General features: G+C 38.5%; 1 protein-coding gene across 7 annotated transcripts; it reads right to left on the reverse strand.

Annotated features, from left to right (window-relative positions):
- Positions 1 to 1,260: 1,260 nt before the first annotated feature.
- On the reverse strand, positions 1,261 to 17,709 carry il13ra2 (interleukin 13 receptor, alpha 2). 7 transcript variants are annotated; one of them, XM_069146549.1, is made up of 13 exons: positions 17,579 to 17,709; positions 17,362 to 17,498; positions 16,913 to 17,136; positions 16,260 to 16,350; positions 15,970 to 16,072; positions 15,492 to 15,643; positions 13,986 to 14,142; positions 13,770 to 13,890; positions 12,364 to 12,548; positions 12,022 to 12,176; positions 8,489 to 8,639; positions 3,492 to 3,609; positions 1,261 to 3,308 (listed from the first exon to the last, which is right to left on the reverse strand). In XM_069146549.1, the coding sequence occupies exons 5-13, from the start codon at positions 16,058 to 16,060 to the stop codon at positions 3,221 to 3,223; spliced, it is 1,218 nt and encodes a 405-aa protein (XP_069002650.1). In that variant the 5' UTR covers positions 16,061 to 16,072; positions 16,260 to 16,350; positions 16,913 to 17,136; positions 17,362 to 17,498; positions 17,579 to 17,709; the 3' UTR covers positions 1,261 to 3,220. The 7 variants fall into 7 exon arrangements, with proteins under 7 accessions (XP_069002650.1, XP_069002649.1, XP_069002648.1 ...); XM_069146548.1 differs by having other exon boundaries at positions 16,967 to 17,136; positions 17,362 to 17,580; XM_069146547.1 differs by having other exon boundaries at positions 17,362 to 17,580.
- Between the last annotated feature and the right edge of the window lie 1,854 nt (positions 17,710 to 19,563).

Below are 19,563 nucleotides of genomic sequence, written 5' to 3' on the forward strand. Positions count from 1 at the left end.
GATCTGCCACCGCTAGACCTGAGGAGGAAGATAACGACATTGATACAATTATGCACAGATGCACTGAAAATCCAACAAAATTATGAACACAAACCTGAAGTTGACCAGCTGCTCAACAGGAAGTCCTCTGCAGACGAGTGAGTAAGGCAGAAAAATGGAGAGAAAAGTAACACCTGGGCTATACATTACCCTCCTGCCAATCCTCTATCAAGACTAGCTCCACCAAAATTACACATTAACCCCAAAAAAGCTAATCACTTCTCCTCCACTATCACTCTTCTGCTGCGTTGCAGCTCCCTGTGTCCCATTAAAAACACATTTATGAGCATTGTGGATGCAAAACATGGTGTGAATAGAGCAGTCAAGTAACTTTTGTGCACCTCTTTGGAATAATTCAAGAACATAGATACCATCTATTATCACCATTTTTGTCTTGTAAAATTTGGATGAGATGTACGGCAGCCAGTCTGGCACTGTGTGTGCGCGTGTGTGTGCGTGCATGCTATTTTCTTATTTAATCTTTCATTAACTACAATTAATTATAAAACTCTGTATTATTACCATTAAGACAATTAAGTAAACAAGAAAGACACAACAAAGCATGGACACAAGCTCATGAACAGTATGGACAACGTGGTGTGGGAAGCAGTCAGCTGCCTCGCTGACCTTGTGTGTGTCAATGAATGGTGGAGCAAACACCAAACACTGCGGTCAGCCTGGTGCCAGATGGTTAATTTCCCAACAGGAAAGAAATGATTTGGCAGTGGAAATTTATATTTGATGAATACTTGTGCTACAGATTGATTATTTTTGTGAAATCTACACAAAACGTCAGTAAAATATTGTCACAGTGTGTTAAGGGGACTCACCATATAAAATGTACCTGCACGCTGCACTAGAGCTTTTTTCTTAGCAAGGTTTTGATGCAGCTGCAGTCTTCCTCAGCCAAATGCCCACACATGAATAATTAATGCATCAGGCCAATTAATCATATTTAAATGTGCAGGAACATTTGATCAAAATTGTGTTTAATTCACATATGTGTTACACAATCATTCAACCCATGTCTCTCAAGAGAATCCACTGAAAAGATAAAAAACACTCATCTCATTTATGAACATGGTGTCTGCTAGAGATTATCTGAACACTAGAGGGCAACAAGAGCCATTACAAAAGTGAGGTGTCACCTATTTGTAACAGTACAGTACACTAAGTTATTTGAGTTATATATCATACATACAAATAAACTGTCTACTGAACATGATGAACTGAGTTGAAAGCTGAGTTTTCCAAGATCTTTAAAAGATAAAACGTTCTGGTGGAATAAAAAAAGATGATATGGTTCATTCTTATGGAACCCATTAAATCTTTGACTTGACACAAGTAAGATTTAGAGATGAACTCCAGTAAAAATAAAAATATTTTTGTCTTTTATTGGTGAAGTAGCTCAGCCATACTTGTGTAGTCCATCATGTGTGTTTTTGCAGAAAATTAGGTTGTCACACTGAAGTTGACCTTTGACCTTTTTGATATAAAATGTCATTGCTTTAAAATGTAATCCTGTTAGACAACTGTGTGAAATTTTGTCATTATTCGTGTATGAATTCTTGAGTTATGGCGATCAACTTTTTTTTCTTCTTTTTTTTTTAAGTCACAGTGACCTTTGACCTTATTTGGCCTTCAAAATCTGATCAGTTTATCCTTGAGTCCAAGTCCAAGAATCTCTTCCAGGCACTAATGAGTTCACAAGAATGGATCAATTTCTGTCCTCTAATACATCCAGTTGTTACTCCCCAGTTCCCTACAGTCATGTTTTCTTCCATCAAACCTATATTTAAGTACCAGTAATCTGCTACTTTACTAATACCAGGTTCACACAATTTTACTTTCTGTTAAAACACAATTCAGATCATATGCTGTTAAAAACAATATACAACCTAAGAATGGCATGAAATGTCAACTATGAGATGAAGTAAAAATCTAAATAAACAGTATGAAATACATTCTTGCATTATCTTGCCCCATAAAAAGGTATTATAACAGCAAATATGAAAGCAGGTGATAGTAGTTCAAAATACCTAAACTCTAACTGAGAAATCATTTCAAGTAGTAATCTAAGTAGTTTAAACATATATTGATTCTAAAACATTACATTTCTGTTGTCTCATGCTTATGTGATCTATTTATCTATAGGAGCATACACTGATAAAATCTCTAATCCACTATTATTTCCACGTTATCAGGAACAGATGGATAGCAATGAAAGATACTTTAATGTTGCACTAGAACTCATTAAAAACAACACTGATTGCATCGATGCAACTAAATGTAGAAAAGTCAAAGGGAAGGTATCTAATAAATGATGCCATTGAGGCATTTTGGCATGTGTTGCATAAAAAGGGCTTTGGTTATATTGTTGCGAGTTATACTTGATTCAAACCACAAAACAAAACAAAACAAATTTTAAAAAAATGATCTAATGCCGAAAAGACTTTAAAAACACATTAAAAAACACATGACACCAATTTCTCCTGTATTAAACATTCAGTTGCATTAGAAACCCTTCATGTGCTTGAAGACTTCACTGGTTTGAAGTGTGAGATGGAGACATTGTACAAAACCATTTGTCATGAATTAACCTTGCATTCTGCATTCAGATGAAATAAAAATCTTTATTGTGTGAGTTAACTGGCAAGAATTGTGGCACAAAGTACACAATTAAACAAAACCAAAACAAATGAAATATCAAACATAGTTCAACATATAATAAAACCCGTGTCAACATAATTAACTGGCAAAAGATCTGGCATATAGTAAAAGATCAAAAACAAATTCCCAAAGAATAATTGCAAACTCTCTGCTGACTAAATGAGCTTGCAAGTAAACAACCAACAAAGAGTCGTAAAAACAGTGAAAATTTCCTGCATAACATTTCCAGTGAACATGACGAGGTCAAATTTGTTCTGGCAAATTCAAGCATTTGTATAGACTTGAAATACAAAAGGCATTAATGTTGAAATAATGTAACAGTTTGCAAATGTGATATTTTGTTAATAACAGTAACCTTCGGTCTCATTTGTAATATCTTTAGTAATTTAAAATCCTGTGCGGTGCAGCATCTTTTAGAGCTTCATTGTTTGATTTGCATACTGAAAAATGAGAAGTGCAAGCATGACACATCTGTCAGAGGTGTGATGAAGATGCAGGTTTTCTTCCGTTTTCAGCCCTCTGCAGCTGTAAGAACTGAATTTATGGCAAACGAGGTGGTAGGCAGCGAGTCCAGCTTCTTCTCTTGTCTTGATTTCGTCCTACAGATGGAAGGACAGCGAGGGGTGAGCTTCTCCTCTCTCATTGTGTGTGTGTGTGTGTGTGTGTGTGTGTGTGTGTGTGTGTGTATGTGTGTGTACAAAATGATATGTAATTACTCACACTTTGAGCCCAACACACAGAGACAGCACAAAAATTATATGTAATTATATGTAATTACTCACACTTTGAGCCCAGTGCCCACACACAGAGACAGCACCAGAATGACAATGATGGCAGCAGCAACACATATGTAGACAGGTAGCGTGTCCCATTCTGGTTCAGGTGTGACTTCATTCTTTTCTAAAACAAACACACATGAATGAAATTAGGTTAATTCACAGCTGCTTTACAAATCACTTCATCAAAAAGCTCCTATCAATACGCTTTACAAAGAAAAGTGAACTAAAATCTCCATAATTAACAATAAATCATCATGAATACATTGTGCAAACAATGCAGACGATTCTCTTGATTGTATTATTTCCCTTTGCAATACTCAAACAATTAAGCAGACTATACTGTACAGGGCTAATTGCTCTACATTGCAATGTGTGTCACGACATGAATCCTCCTCGCTCGCCCTCTTCTTCAGTGTGTGTTTATTTTGACCAGGTAGGTTAAGGTGTGCAGGTGTTGAGACAGCTGGGGCATGACACATTTTCTGAGGAAGCTGCTGGTGTTCCTTGTTTTTTTTTCCACTACTGCTGCTGGAAAAAAGAATCACTGTTTATTGAGTGTGTCATAACTTGCTGCAGATATTTGGGCAGGTGATGTGCTTACATGCTGAGCTCATTTCCAGTCAGTGCAGAACAGCAGTGTGCGGATTGGAACAGCACTACCCTGTCAAAATTCCTGCTCTAGTACGGGTGTAAGAGTCCTAACATACAGGAAGTATGTCATTTATCATTCTAACGCTCTAAACCTCCCCGTCTCTCTAGATTGTCATCAATGGAAAACAAGGTGCAACGCACCAACGATAAAAACGCACCTCGTGATATTCAGTTGGAAAATGGATATTGTTTATAAACAGCAGAAGGTCTGATATTCTTGTGCATCACAATCTGGACCAATCATTGAAGGAGTCTCGCGCCACCACAGTTTGATGAATAACTTTATTCTGTGATACTTCTAAACAGAATTACATTGTTTTATTTATTAACCTGAAGTTACAGATACTTTAGGTAAATTTTCTCAGTAGCAGCAAAAATGATATATATATATATATATATATATATAAAAAGAATGTGTCAAAAAAGTTTGGATAAACTGGTAAAAGTTGCAAGTACCCCTTTAAATTAGCCATTACCAATCTAAAATGACCAGCGTTAATGTATGTTTTTATTGATGGACAGGAAGGTTGATTTCAATGAGGGAAAATATGATTTAAGGCCTATTTTTACACATCACGGCTGAACAAGGCTATCTTTGGTCTGTGACTATTTCCACTGATGGTACCCTCTGTCGGGCCCCCCTGTCCTCTCCCACTGTGTACAGATGCTGTAGCCTTAAAGTATCCATAAAGTACTGTGCACACAGCAGATAATGGCTGTGTGCACATCATCTGCGGTTGATTATATTTCAGTAAGAGCCCCATAAATCAACCAATACTCCGACAAACTTAGAAAAAGCTATTGCCAAACCTAGTCAGTACAAATACAAGTTATTTACTTTCCTCACGAAGCAGATGACATTTTTCCTGCGAACTGCAATCCGGTTGGCCAACTCTCTTTCTTAAGGAGGAGGATGTAGACCATGAATGCACAACACCGTATGAGTCACCACCAGTGCAACAAAGGCAGGATTTTCCCTTGTGCTACTTTCAGTAACTTCTGTAACTGTACTTTTATTTCAAGTTGTGCTGGTCCACAAATGTAACCTTAGCCTTCAAAAACAACATTCAGGGTTGGTGAAAAGTTATTTCCCTTTAAAAGGGAGCTTGCTGTGAGACATTTGTGAAAAAGATGTATTTTATAATGCAAAAATACTTAAATCTAAACCCAGAATGCAACATTCAACATCAGGTCAAACAATACAGATATTTAAAGCACTTAACACACATTTACATAGAAAGCTCATCGACAGGAGGTTCCTTCTTTGAAAAACATTTTTATAGGCTGTAACACTTTTAAGATATTTAGATATCAATGTATACTGTCAGTTTCTTTTCATCTTCATTTTGTTGTTCTTGCAGTTGCTCATGTTGCAAATACCCAGTAAAACAGGATAATCCTTCAGCCTTTTCGCTCACATGACATGACTGTAGCTCTAAAAATACAAAAGAGAGGACAGAACAAATTAGAAAATGCATTTCCAGTAGAAAATGCAGCGTGAATGCTAAAGCTAAATTGAGTTTCTGAAGCTGAGCTGAATTTGCTGAAAATTCTGATAAAAAAAAGATAATTGCTTAAGCAATGCTGAACATGGCTGAAAAAAACAGTTGAAATACAGAACCTCCAAATTAGAAAGCCAAAGTAATTTTCTGAAACAATATTGTAAATGGCAGAACAAAATTCATAAATGCAGAGATAAAACGTTGAAGCTAAAAGCTAATGGATATTGCTGAAACAATGCAAAATAGCTGAAGGAGTGAAATCTAGAACTTTGTGAGTTGAAAGCTGGAGGAAGTTGAAAGCTAAAAGAAGTTGAAAGTTGAAGGAAGTTGAAAGTTGGAGGAAGTAGAAAGTTGAAGTTGAAAGTTGAAGGAAATTGAAAGCTGAAGGAAGTTGTTGAAGCTGTTGCTAAAAGGCAAGATAAACCTCCCATGTAGAATCAAACCTTGGTAGTTAAAAGCTGAAGGAATTGTTGATAACAAACAGCTAAAAAGTATACTTGCTGACAAAAACTGTAATCTGAACTAGTAAAGTATTCTGAAAATGACGGAGTGTCTGTGTATCAGATAAACATGTTTTCACACAGGCAGTCATCATGGAAACGACCCTACACTTGGGGGAGAAGCCGCTCCCATTCACAGATGATAGATTTGACTAATGCCAAAGAAATGCCTGCTGTTTCCAAACGCTCCGCCCCATTGGAAAAATGCCCGCATTTTAAGGATCAGCTGAAGAAGCTGAACACAGATAAGTGCCTTTTAATTTTTTTTAAGTCCAAAAGATAAAGACAAGGGAGGAAGTTAGAAAAAAGGAGGCATCTGCTTAACTGATAAAATTTTTTTAACACAGCAGGCAATGGAGAGTTGGGCAGAGTTTCTACCACATGGAGGCTGATGGTTCAAAAACCTCAAGTTCAATTGTAATGAGACACATACTGGATGAAAGCTGAAGGAGTTACGTTTCAAAGTGGAGGCAGTTTTAGAGGAGTTGAACAATCTCTCAATTCAATAGCAAAACAAAATCATAAAATGCTTAATATTTTTTAAAAAAAAGTAAAATTATCAGAACAAAAGTTGAAGGAAAACAATGCTTGAAGGCGTTCACACAAATAAGTGCAAATTATGAATTCTGTTGGCTTGTTCTTTTGTGATGTTAAATGATTATGATTCCCGACAGACTGAACTTTCAGTTTGTTATACTGAGATATCTGGAGTGACATAAAGTATCTAACTAATATAATATCAAAATATATTCAGCTTAACTAAACTCAATTCAAAGTTTACATAAGAATAGAGACCATGAATGAACATAGTCTATTTAAAATATAACAGCATATAAATCTAATACCACAGACATTAGTTTCCAAAATATATGTAATAAATAATGACATTAAAACTTACTAGTTGATGATGATATCACGGTCTTCAGCTCAGGATCCTCAAAGTTAACGTGATTCATGAGGACTTGTTTTGACTTTAAACAAAAAAGATGCTTACAGCTTAGTTTGTAAATCCCGTACCCACCAGAAACAGTCTTTAAACATGTCATTCAAGATGAGCTTTAAAACACATCTCACATGGATTAAAACCCACTATTTTATAGAACCTCAAACTTTTTTCAAGTTTCTGTGAGACACATAACTGCAGTATAACCAAAAATTTTGAATTTGTCAAATATCTGATGGAAACATCCAGGTGAAGACGCTATCTGGGAGAGTATACAATAGGTGTTTTTAGGGTAATACTGTGGGAGCAGGGTCGCCAAGTCTCGGCTATCAGTTGGAATGAGTTTCAGAGAGGGTGTATTTTGGGTGAACCAACCCTTTAAATAGCCCAGAAGAAGAGATGCTGCAAGGCCTTTGAGTTGAAGAAGTTTACAGTTAAAGTTGTGAAAGGGATTCATGACCATAAAACCCTTTAACACAATAATACCCCAAATAAATTATAAATAGTAATCAGCCGAAGCTGCCTGTGTTGCTATTTATGATTTCTTAAATGTTTTAAACTCTTAATAATAATTTAAATCTAACCGATACCATAAAATCAGTTTTCATTGCTACTCGGCTACCTGTTGTTATATTTTGTTATATGCTACTTTAATGATTGGTGAGGTCATGTTTTGTATGTAGTTATGGGAACAAATCTATGCACACAATGATGTCACCTCATAAAATATCCTGCTGTGAGACTGTGAAACAGAAATATCTCTGAAATAAAACACTTGTCATGACAGAAAAATATTATTGACTTAAACAAACAGATCAGACTTTTACTAATAGTAAAATAGAAATATCCCCACCGCTGCTGGTGGAGCTCAGGGCTCAAACGGAGGATAGCTACGTATTAACAAATTATTGTGACTCTGTGTGACAGCTTGTCTGTCATATGTGAAGAAAAGTACTCATCATCCTGATCAATCCCGTCTCTGTGTTCTGGATAATGTATTTTAAATTACTAATGAGGTTACGCCTGTTGAACCACGTGGGTAAATACGTGCAACTCTCTTGTTTGGAAACGCTAATGTTGATCGTGCTGCTAAATGAAGCTGCAGGTATTTAATAGACTCTTAGAAACAGCTGGAAGCAACAACTTAAAACTTAAACTCTTGTTTACAATTTGTCAAAGCCTGGATTAAATCAATCATTGGTGTGTCTCGTGAATTGAACATCTGTCTTCATCCCAGTAAATTGTACTTTATAAACATTTCAATCTGTAGTAGATATGAAACTGAGCTCACCACAACACACACCACATGAGAGGTTTCCTCTTATGTGGTGTGAGCGTGTTAGACTGAATCCAAAACCAAAAGCGTGAGCGTGGGCAAACCTGAGTAAAGTGAGACATCGTTACCTGGGTGGCACGTTGGACGACTCCAGTCACTCCAAAAGCTTTTGTCTGCACAATACTTGTTCACTTTGGACCGAACCCTAAAGCAGCTTCTCTCATCATTGTGGCTGGAGGGCAGAGTCAGACTCCAGACTTGTGTGGGAACAATCTGCTTCTGTTAATTATAAAAATAAGTACAGAAATTATTAGAGTAGAGTTAAAACTGAGCTGAAGCTGCATTAATCAATATTGTTTTCTATAGTAGGCGTGAATGAAATTACTGTGTAATGTGAAAGGGGTCAATAAAAAGTAACTATCACCCAACTCTAAAGAGCATCTTTGCCTCTTTTAGCTCATGGATTTGGTTTTATGAAACTGTTGATCCACCACTCTCATCAGCTCATTTTGTTACAACATTAGGCAGCTGATTTAACCCTGAGACATCTACTATACACTACCTGTCATGAGTGAGTGGGGACCAAATCAGAGATAAATGGCCACTAAATAACAAAGTTTAGTCAGGTGGCAGCAAACACAATAATAATGTTTGAATCTACAGTTAAATGTGCATAGCTGAGCCACCGATTACGATACTTCTCCTCTTTTTTAACTTTATACAACTGTAAAGAGCAGGGTTTAAATCAGTCTCATTCATGTTATGAGGAATTAAGTGTTTTGACATAACAAAATACACAAAATGTCAGAATTAAGATAAAAATGTCAAAATGCTGACACTGATTGCTGCTATAACCACAGAGCAGATGTTTGGTGTCTGATAATTGCACTAAGCCAAGCTGAGCCAAGTTGAGATGATTGATTCCAGTGTAAATAAAGCAAATGACTCCAGGCATATTGGGTAATGAAATGTGTATCTCCATAGAAAATGCTGGGTACAGAAATGTAAGATACTATTTTACTCTTCAAAGAATAATTACACAACTCCTGCTGCATGCCTCACAGTATTCCAGCAAGTTTTCTGCAGGTGGCTCTACAATAATTTTATCACTCTTGCAGAGCCACCTGCAGAAAATGTGAAATGTGATCTGTGCGACGTGTTTATCATCATTCCTGAAGAAGGTTTTACTACTAGTGCTTTTATCTGCTCCAAATGTATCAAGATCAACCACTTACAAGACCTCCTTATCAAACTGAAAGGCCACATCAAGCTGCTAACCCAGCGAAATGCCATTTTAAAGGAGCAATCCAAATTGCAGGACAATTTTAACAGCACTGTTCTAGTTGGTTCTCTTGGGTTCAGACCTCTTCATTCTGCTCTGTTTGCTGCTACCTTGCCACTTCTGGACCCTCCTGCCATCACTACCACACACACCGTTCCTCATGACCCTCCTGCTGCCATCCCCACCAGCATTACCTCACACACTGCTCTACAGGGTCCTCCTGCCATCACCGCTGCTCCCCCACATCTCCCTTGTTCACCTACCCCGACTGGTCCCACAAATTCCACCCCCCGGGCCCTCTCCTGGAAGATGATACCTTGGCGCCACGGAAGAAGTTCACAAGGACAACATTCGTCACATCACCCTTCTCTCCAGCTCTCAAACCAGTTCAAAGTACTGACCTCAGATGAGGACCGGTGTCCCACTTGCCAGTAGGGACATTCAAAGCTATTTTAGTAATTTTGAACCTGTATCGCCGTAACTTCTTATCCCAAATCATATCTCACATGAAATCAACCACATGCAGCCTTGATTTTATTCCCACTAAATTTCTCAAAGAGGTTATTGGCACTGTAGGGCCCAGTATTTTATTTATTATAAATAGCTCCTTAGCAAATGGCACCTACCCATCGATTTTTAAACATCCAACCTCTTTTAAAGAAACCCAAGCTTGATCCTTCTGTTTTTTCCAATTTTATCAAAAGTTTTAGAAAAAGTGGTTTCAACACAACTCTTAGCTTTTATGAATCATAACAACATCTTTGAGAAATTTCAGTATGGTTTTAGTGCACTACATAGCACAGAAACTGCCCTCCTCGAGGTAACTAATGACCTCCTTTTAGCAGCAGACGGGGAGAGTGCAGTTTTAATTCTTTTAGACCTAAGTGCAGCTTTTGACACCGTAGATCACACCATTTTAATCGATCGCCTCAAAACCTGGGTTGGCATCAAGGACGCTGCACTTAGCTGGTTTTATTCTTACCTTTTAGAAAGAACCTACTCGGTCACCACAGGTAATTACTCATCTTCCACAACACACATTACCTGTGGTGTACCACAAGGTTCAATTTTAGGTCCAATTTTATTTTCTATCGACATGCTTCCACTCAGCCAAACCCTCCAACGACACGATGTATCTTTTCATTGCTATGCAGACGACACATAGATATACCTTCCACTGAGACCTGGTGACCCAAAGAGCCTGGATGCTGTCTTAGATTGTCTCTCTGACATTAACTGTTGGATGGCTCAAAACTTTCTTCAGTTCAACAACTGAAAATCAGAAGTCATATTGTTCAATTCCCCAAACAATAACACCAGTCTCATTAAGAGTCAACTTGGTCCCCTGTCTGCTTATTTAAAACCTGTTGCCAGAAACTTGGGAGTAATGTTTGACTCTCAGTTAAGCTTTGAAACACAGATCAAAAAAATGATCCAGTCCTGCTTCTTTCAATTAAGAACCATCTCCAGAATCAAATCCATACTGTTACACTCTGACCTGGAAAAAGTAATTAATGCACTCATTTTCTCTCGACTCGATTACTGCAACTCCCTCCTTTCTGGCATAAACCAAAAATCTATCTCCCGCCTCCAACTAGTCCAGAATGCAGCAGCCAGGCTTCTTACTGGTTTTAATGAAAGACATCCCATTACTCCAGCTCTGGCCTCTCTCCACTGGCTCCCGGTTGGTTTTAGAATTGATTTTAAGATTTTGTTGATCACTTTTAAGGCCTCCCTGGGTCTGGCCCCGAGCTATATTATTGAAATGTTAGCCCCATATGAGCCAACTCGCAGCCTTAGATCCTCCGGTGGGGCCCTTCTGGCCGTTCCAAAGTCGAGGCTTAAATCAAAGGGTCACCATGCTTTTGTCATTAGGACCCCTCGACTTTGGAACGACCTACCTGAGGAGATAAGGCTTGCAGAATCATTAACTTCTTTTAAATTACTTCTTAAAACACATTTTTATAGAATTGCTTTTAAGTGATGTCGTCCTTTTATGTCCTTTTATGCAGTTCTTTTGTTCCCCTGTTTTTGTTTGTTATTTTATTAATTAATTTATTTGTTTGTTTTCTATTCCATTTTCTCGTTTTGGTTATTTGTTTGGTTTTGTTGTATTCATTACCTTAATGGTATGGTCTTTTTTGCCTCCTGTTTTCTTAAATGTTTACCGGTATTGACGTTATGTATGACTATGCTTTGCTTCTCTGTAGAGCACTTTGTAAACTCTGTTTTTAAAGGTGCTATATAAATAAAGTTATTGTTATTATTATCTCTTTAAACCCCAACAATACAAACAAAGGTTATCGAAATGTTTGCTTTGGTACAGCAAGTGCCTTTAGAGATTGTTAACTAAAGAAATACACATCAGATAAAACTTACTGAGGGTAATTTTCCACCGGGTGCCTCTTGACTGTGCTCCACCTCCCATTCTAGGCAGTGTTCAGGAACCTTCCCAGCAGGACTCTCCCAATGCAGCTCCAGCTGCGTGTCTGGACCTGATTGCAGATGCAGCTTCTCTGTGATTTCTGGCTTTACTGCAAAAATAAAATAAAGAACTGATAACCAACAGTATGGCAGGAAGAAGGGAAGAAAACAGATGTGGCAGTGGAGCATGTAAATGATGCAAACATGGAGTCTAAGTAAGAAAACAGAAATTACTTTGCCCTCACTGAGCAGTCAGTGTACATGTGATACTACTCCAGAAAGCAAACATGTATGTACCATGGTTTTGGATTTGCAGGGAAACGAATGTTGGTTTCAGCGGCCCTTCAGGGGAGGAGCCATTTACACAGAAGTTAATATCAGTGAATTCAGGGAGAGAATTCCCTGAGAAGTTGCAGCCACTCCTGAATCCGCTCGATAGGATGTATTTAGGACATTCCACTGCCTGTTCCAGGTGTTTATGCCTGGAGGAGACAGATCAGATAAAACATGCCACACAATGCTGCTATCTTTTCATCCAGTTTTGTGGAGAATTGGAGAAGGTTGAAACACAGTTCATTGTATGTTTACCTCAACCTCAGTTTTGCCTTTAGTCTTTAGTTTGTGACGTTCAAATCCTAACATTAGATATAGTAACACTGTTAATCAGAATGAAAGTGTGCTCTGCAAAAGAGAAATATGCATGGTGGTGGAACAAAGAAGCAAACATTAAATAACTACTGATGCATTTCAGGGTGAAGCTCCCGACTTTGGTCAATTCATTAGTTGAATGAGACTTGAATTGATATCTTGCTTCTTCTTTTTTATTTTTTACCTTAATTTGTTATTGGGTGTATATTTCTTTGTGGTTTCTCTGTATATTTTAAGACTAAAAGTCTTTAATTGGAAGAATACAGCTCATTTTAAGAGGAATAAAGTAAATAAATACAATTGAATCACTTTTATGACTAATTTAATTATACCTATTATTTGACCTCTTTAAATATAGTTATTAAAGAGTCCACAGCCACATTAGAAGCTCTTTGAGTCTATAAATAGTTTATTTTCAAAGTTGATTTGGTACTGGCTATCATACTACAACAATCTTACTGCTTAGCAGTCATAATGTTTGTCATATTCATGATCTAAGTTTAGCATGCTAACAGTATAATGGCTCTAAACACACAGCTGGGCTAATGGGAATGTCATGTAACTGCTATTTGATCCAGTGTTGGAGAATCCATTAGGAAATCTGAATATCTTTGTCAAATTAGTCATCATGGAGATATTTTGTTCTGACCCACGTAGCAGACTAACTAAACTGCCATGACCTCAGTTTTCTAATCCTTTGTCCTTTATTTAGTTTGGTTTTTGTCTCTTGCCCTTTCTGCCCTGACACTCTTTCTTTCATTTTTCCACCACGCCCAACTCACCTGCACCCAATTCCCTAATCTGCTCACCTGCAGCCACTCTGCCAATCAGACCACTCAGTATATGAACTACCAGTCTGCCACTATGAGTTTGCAAGATTGTAAGTTTTTTTTTTCTTCCCCTCTCTGATTTTAAGCTTTAGGTTTTAGCTTTGGATCCTACCTGGATTTTGGACTGTAACAGTGTTTTGTGCTTGGGTTCTCCCTCTTGCATAACTTTAAAATAAGATCTGCTTATGTGACTAATATTTTACTGTTCTTGGCCATGTGACATACCAGAAATACAGATTTTGTTGTGAATTGGCTGGCATCTTTGTGCATCTTCTCCATTTGCAGTCCATGTATTCCATGTTATGGAAGATACACATAAAATCCTGAACTTCAGTGCCCACAACACCTAAATGTAGGGGAATAAAACCAATCAATATAAATTAATACATTTTCCATCTTTTATTTGATCACAACCTAATCCATAAGATCTCAAGGACTGACCTGTGCTGGGAGGTTTCTGAATGAGTTCAGTGTAGCTTGTGCTCTGGATCATAGTGTTGTTGGTGCACCGTCCATCCAGCAAGGTATACACTCTTACTCTAACATCTTTCATCAGGTCAAACTGCGCACTAAAGGTCCTTCTGTTCATCCTGATGGCCTGTCAGTCCAGAAAAACACACCAGTTATTGGGCTACATCTTAAAGTTTACATTTAGGAATGTTTACTTTGTTCCAACCCTTAACAGAGATGCCAAAAGACTGAAAACAGTTTCCATGAGAAACACTGTGATGAAGAGTAGCCCTGTTCATCTGCATGCTTTTATCCAAAGCTGATAATTGATTCCATTCAGTACTGAAACAAAATCTGTTGACTTGGCTGTTCAGTGGAGAAGATCGTGTCCTGAAACCCTCAAGTACTGTGACTACCTATTCATAACCTGCTTAAAGTAAATGTACATTTTTAACACATGATAATAAGACTGGGTTGTGCTGTGCAAAAACTATATTAACTTTCAGTAAGTCAAAGTCACGCCACAGCTGCTGTGTTTCATATTAAACCTTCAACATTATTTGAAACTTTTGGACTGTATTTGATGAATAGAGCTTCAGTTGTGCATAGTTGTAGTCTCCACATCATGAGTCACACTATCATTTATTAGCAATGGCATAGTTATGATCATTGTCTTAGTCATCACACACTCATTGTTACTGTAATGACACATCTTGTTAAGTAGGCCCCCCTGGACATATTCCTGCATTTGTGTTTTTTAATCAGTCAAATAAAAATGACCCAACAATTTGATGTTTAGGACATTCATGCTTAATCATATTAATGGACATCAGGCATAAAATACAGAAATAAAACAGTGAGAAGAAATTGTAGATTTTAGAAAATAATTCCAAACAGATTAAAGAATAAAACTACAGTTTCTTCAATTTAAGTGACTCCACTTTTAAATTCTATAACAGCAGAGTTGTGGTAGATCATGTCAAGTGGCAGATTCCTGAAACATGAATTTGAAGTTTTAAGATTTACTTTGTGAATGTAAGGGAGGCTATTAAAACAGATTTTCTTCACACGATTCCTAAATTAACACAATATCTATGTTCAAACAGGTTATAGACACATTTTAAATACCAACCAGGCCAAAACAGCTTCCTACATTTTATTGTCCTTTGAGGAGACTGTGTTTACCTAATCAGAGCATGACAACGTTTCACCTCTGCAGGGTTTTACATACAATCCTGCTGATACATATATTGTTTACAGTTATAGCAACATGGATATCATTTCATTAAATAATTCAAAACAGACAACAACCTTTTACAGCTGTTAAATCTATATTTTATTCTCTGATATGTTTTTATAATGGCATTTCAGTGACGTATTAATTGCCTCATTAGCATAGCTGATCATGTTAACTATATCTTGATCATTTTGGCAGGGGGATAGGTAAGGTAAGTGCCTGCATATGTAAGAGTAGAATAAAATGGTATAAGCACTTACAGTCCAACTGTCCCTGTATGTGTTGAAGTACTCCAGCTGATACAGTGTGGAGCACTCTGTCATGTTGGTCAAGCTGCCTGGGGGGCCCCATGTAATCTCCAGATGTCCAAGATGACCTGGGTCTGATACCGCAAGGTCCTCCGGAGGATCCACTGCAGAGGAAATGGGGGTTAATAGAGTAGAGGTTGAACATAGTCAAATGAAATGTCTCAAACATTTGAAAAATAAACCTATCTGAATAAAAAAAAAAAAATGACAGCTATAAGGCAAAACGTATACCTTCTCAAATCCAAACTCCAAGCACAAATTTGCACATACTGAAGACCACCTTCTCTGCAAGCAAGCTAAATTAATGGTGCTGCCTATTTAGCCTAATTAGCATCGTCTCGTTTTTACGTTACATTAAGCATCAACTTTACCGGGTTTAAAATCATTCACAGATTAAACGTCATCCGACTGATAATTAATCTGGACCAACCTGTAAATCCGTAGCAATGCATGCTGTCCCTCCAGGTTATTAAGAGCAGCATCAGTCCAGCTGGATGACACAACCAGGATTTAGACGCCATCAGTAATTCAGACTGAAAAAATAAATCCAGAATTTAATTGTAAAAAAAAAAAGCTCCCAAAAAAATTTAAACGTGTGCATTATTCTGAAAAGTGAATTGTGTAATCTCACATTAAATTCCCAATGGATTAAAATAGGAAGCTTAAAAAAAATAAAACATTAATTAAATCAAGCTGTAAAACACGCAGGGAAACACTTACGTGAACGTGGGAGAAGTGCTTTCCTCCTGCAGCAGGTTCAGGCAGAGTTTATCAGACTAGTACGGTGTGGATGGGCTGGACCACTTGTACACTGCTCGTAGAAAAATATTGTAAGGAGTCTGTGTTGTAATAGCCCTAGACCCACACATGTATTGTTTTGGTGTGGATATTTATATTTATATGGAGAGCTGTGGAAGAGGAGCCGGGAGAGACTGGGAGGGGCCACAGTTTTACATTTGTGCTTGTTAATTCTTGTTGTCTCTTGTCCTGACACTGACATTTTTGAATTAATCCAAATTCCACCAAAGTCTTACAACATCATTTACACCCCCCACCCCCCCCCCCCCAAAAAAAATAAAAAAAACTATTTTCAGAAACCAGTTGTGTTTTGGAGCCAGAGCAGCGAAACAGATCAAATCAAGGGTGACACACCTTGTGGTTCTGTCTCAGTGCTTTTAATTCAGACTGACAATGTTGTGACATGGGGTGTTAACGGACTCTAGCACAGAAAACACAACAGCAGATTTGAGATATGAATGTTTATCAATCACAAGACAGGAGACGACCAGTCTAGTGAATCGTGCGTCAGCACAGAACCAAGTCTGGGATGGCTGAAAGTCAATAAACAGTCACTATCGACCCGGGTTACATACGGGGTCAGGACGGGTACTCAGACTGGAAGGGGAGAGAATCCCCGTAATTCTCACTGGAGTGAGTCGGGCCAGAGCAGGAACAAGCCAATAACCGGAGCCGAGGCAGGCTGGTCCAACTGAGTGGTGCGAGCACCCCTGCGCTCTACACCGTTGCGGCTTGGATCCGAGCGGAGTCGCACTGGCGGCACACAGGTGGTCTCCGAGGACCGCCACGAATCCACACCCTCCAGACACAGATCAAAACACGAAACATTTGACAGACAATAACAAATAGGGAGATAGCCAAGAAGGAAGAGGTGATAAGGAACAAGTATAGACAGTTATCCTGGCAGACACCAAAGGATTGGTTTTTGTCCACATGAGGCGCAGTCAATCATTATGATTTAATAGCATGCTACAGTAGAGATGTAGAAATGATTAGAGACTGAGATCCCACAGTCCACTCTCACCTGTCGTCCTGTGTCGGCCCTCGGAGGTCACCAGTCAGCTGCGGCCTGTAAATCCTGAATCAATCCACGGAGAATCGCCATCGACGTCGAGTCTGTTGCTCCCGGTGTGATTCGGATTTAGCCCAGCACGGCCTCACCTCAGAAGAGACTGCGGATTATACATTCACACTCCATCTACAACTCCTGTGTACAATGAAACATTCCATTTTATTCTCACCATCGACGCCTCTGTGTTTGCTGCTCTTGGGTTCTATCCTGCACTCTCATAACAGATAACTCCCATCAGATGGAAACAAATCCAAACACACATGGCAGATATAATTGAGTGGATTTTCATTTGTATAAACCTAACAGCTTGAGGCAGGAAAGGAATCTGACTGACTTCCTGACACACACCTAACAGACTTATAACAGGAACATACAAGAACAATTGCCAGATGGATCAGAAACAGGTGTGGCCTGATTCATGGAAATACAAACGCTGCACTGCAACATCCTAAACGGGATCAACCTACTCCGTGTATCTCGGCAGTGGGAAGCTATAACCATCTTGAGCAAGTATTCCAAGTTTTTTCACTTGTACAGCAGCAGCACCTGAGTTTCACTCAATTTTGTGATTGCTGGCAAGTGCTCATTTGCGATGTCACCATGGACCTGAAACTTGAGTAGAAGACCCACATCAAATTTTGTGTCAAAATTTTGGGGGAACAGAAAAAAAATCACAGGGAGCCAAAACTTGCAAGTAGGGGAGGTATGGAGCGACAATTGTTGGCGAGAAAGTCACTCGCTTTCAACGTTCTGTCAGCGGATGCGTCATGTTGGAGCACCCAAGTGCCATCCCACCACAGTTAAGGTCGTTTGCAATGAATGTGTTCCCTCAGACACTTCAGAAGGTCAGGGTTCATATCCGTGTTGACACTCTGACGCTGGGAGACAAATTCATGGTGCACAACCCTGACAATGTAAAAGAAAACCCACCTGGTTGCTTTCCTGACCTGGTGCGCCCTCTTTGGTTTTGAGCAATGACGTTCTGTCCTTCATGAAATTTCAGTGCCTCTCAAAACCCCTCACTGATTCATTGCCGTAGGCTTTCTGAAGCATTTCAAAGTGTCTTGTGCCGATTTTCAAAGGTTGACACAAAATGTAATGTTTGTTCTCTGATGGAGTTTTAGGTCCATCGTAAAATCGCAAATACACAGATGCTAGTGGTCTCACAAACCCATGTAATTCAGGTGCTAATGTTTATCAAACAACGTGACTTGGAATACTTACCCACGAAAGTAATAGCTTTCCCCTGCTCTCTGCATGCCACTGTGTTAAGTGCAGTCTCAGAACTTTCTGATCCACCCTTGTGTATTTTACACAATTGAATCATACATTTAATCATTTCATCATGTCATTTGTAATGGATTGAAAGTTGAACAATTTGGGGTTCCATAGTGCAAAACACAGCTTTTAGAGAAGCAGTGGTTCACTGTAAGAGAAAAAGAAACAGAAGGGCTCAAAACAGACTCAGGTTAGACACTAGAAAACCCTGCCAAGATCATCTTTCTTTTTCAGGGAAGAAATGCCTGCAGGAACACAGGATTTTTTTTTTGCCTGTGCGTGCCTTTATTCTCAAGCACCAAAGAATAATCCTCATCTTGCAGCAGTTAAAGATAAAGTCAAACATTGAAATGTTATCAACGTTTCAGCCAAAATAGCAGCAGCTATGTGGCAAAACATATTTTGTGAGCTAAATGGAAAGGTATACTTGTTGTCCAGCTAGTCAGATATGCAGGTTTTCAACCTCCAAAAAAGAGTGTAAAGTAGCCTTCACCAGTGGAGCATTGCTTGCATAAGGAAGCCAAAACCTCTTAACTATTGAAAGTCTCCAAGAACAAGACTCCCATGGTCCATCACACCAGCTGCACGCAACATATACTTATTTCTTGCCACTACATGCCATAATAACCTCAAATCATCATCGTGCACTTAGACTTCAAAGACAGCCGGAATTAATGTTAATTTATCGCCTCTAATCAATGAAGATGAAAAGATAACATCCAAAATTATACATAGCAATCACTTTTATGCAGTTTGTAAGTGTGAAATAACATTTCCATCTGGGAATGAGTAACATATTCCCAGCAAGATGGAAAACGGTCATACACAGAGTTCTTAAGTGGTTGTGATTCAGGCAGGAAAGATGCAGAAATGGGA

This window comes from Embiotoca jacksoni, unplaced genomic scaffold, assembly GCF_022577435.1.
Source record: "Embiotoca jacksoni isolate LCO1_2020_lvr unplaced genomic scaffold, fEmbJac1.0.p SCAF_13, whole genome shotgun sequence".
NCBI lineage: Eukaryota > Metazoa > Chordata > Actinopteri > Embiotocidae > Embiotoca > Embiotoca jacksoni.

Excerpts from the sequence above, each read along its gene's own strand:
- il13ra2 (XM_069146549.1), bottom strand. The coding sequence starts at position 16,060 with ATGGCGTCTAAATCCTGGTTGTGTCATCCAGCTGGACTGATGCTGCTC. Across the intron at positions 14,143-15,491 it reads CATACAGGGACAGTTGGACT|GCCATCAGGATGAACAGAAG; the intron begins GTAAGTGCTTAT and ends CTGGACTGACAG. Across the intron at positions 8,640-12,021 it reads CCGGTGGAAAATTACCCTCA|AAGCAGATTGTTCCCACACA; the intron begins GTAAGTTTTATC and ends TATAATTAACAG.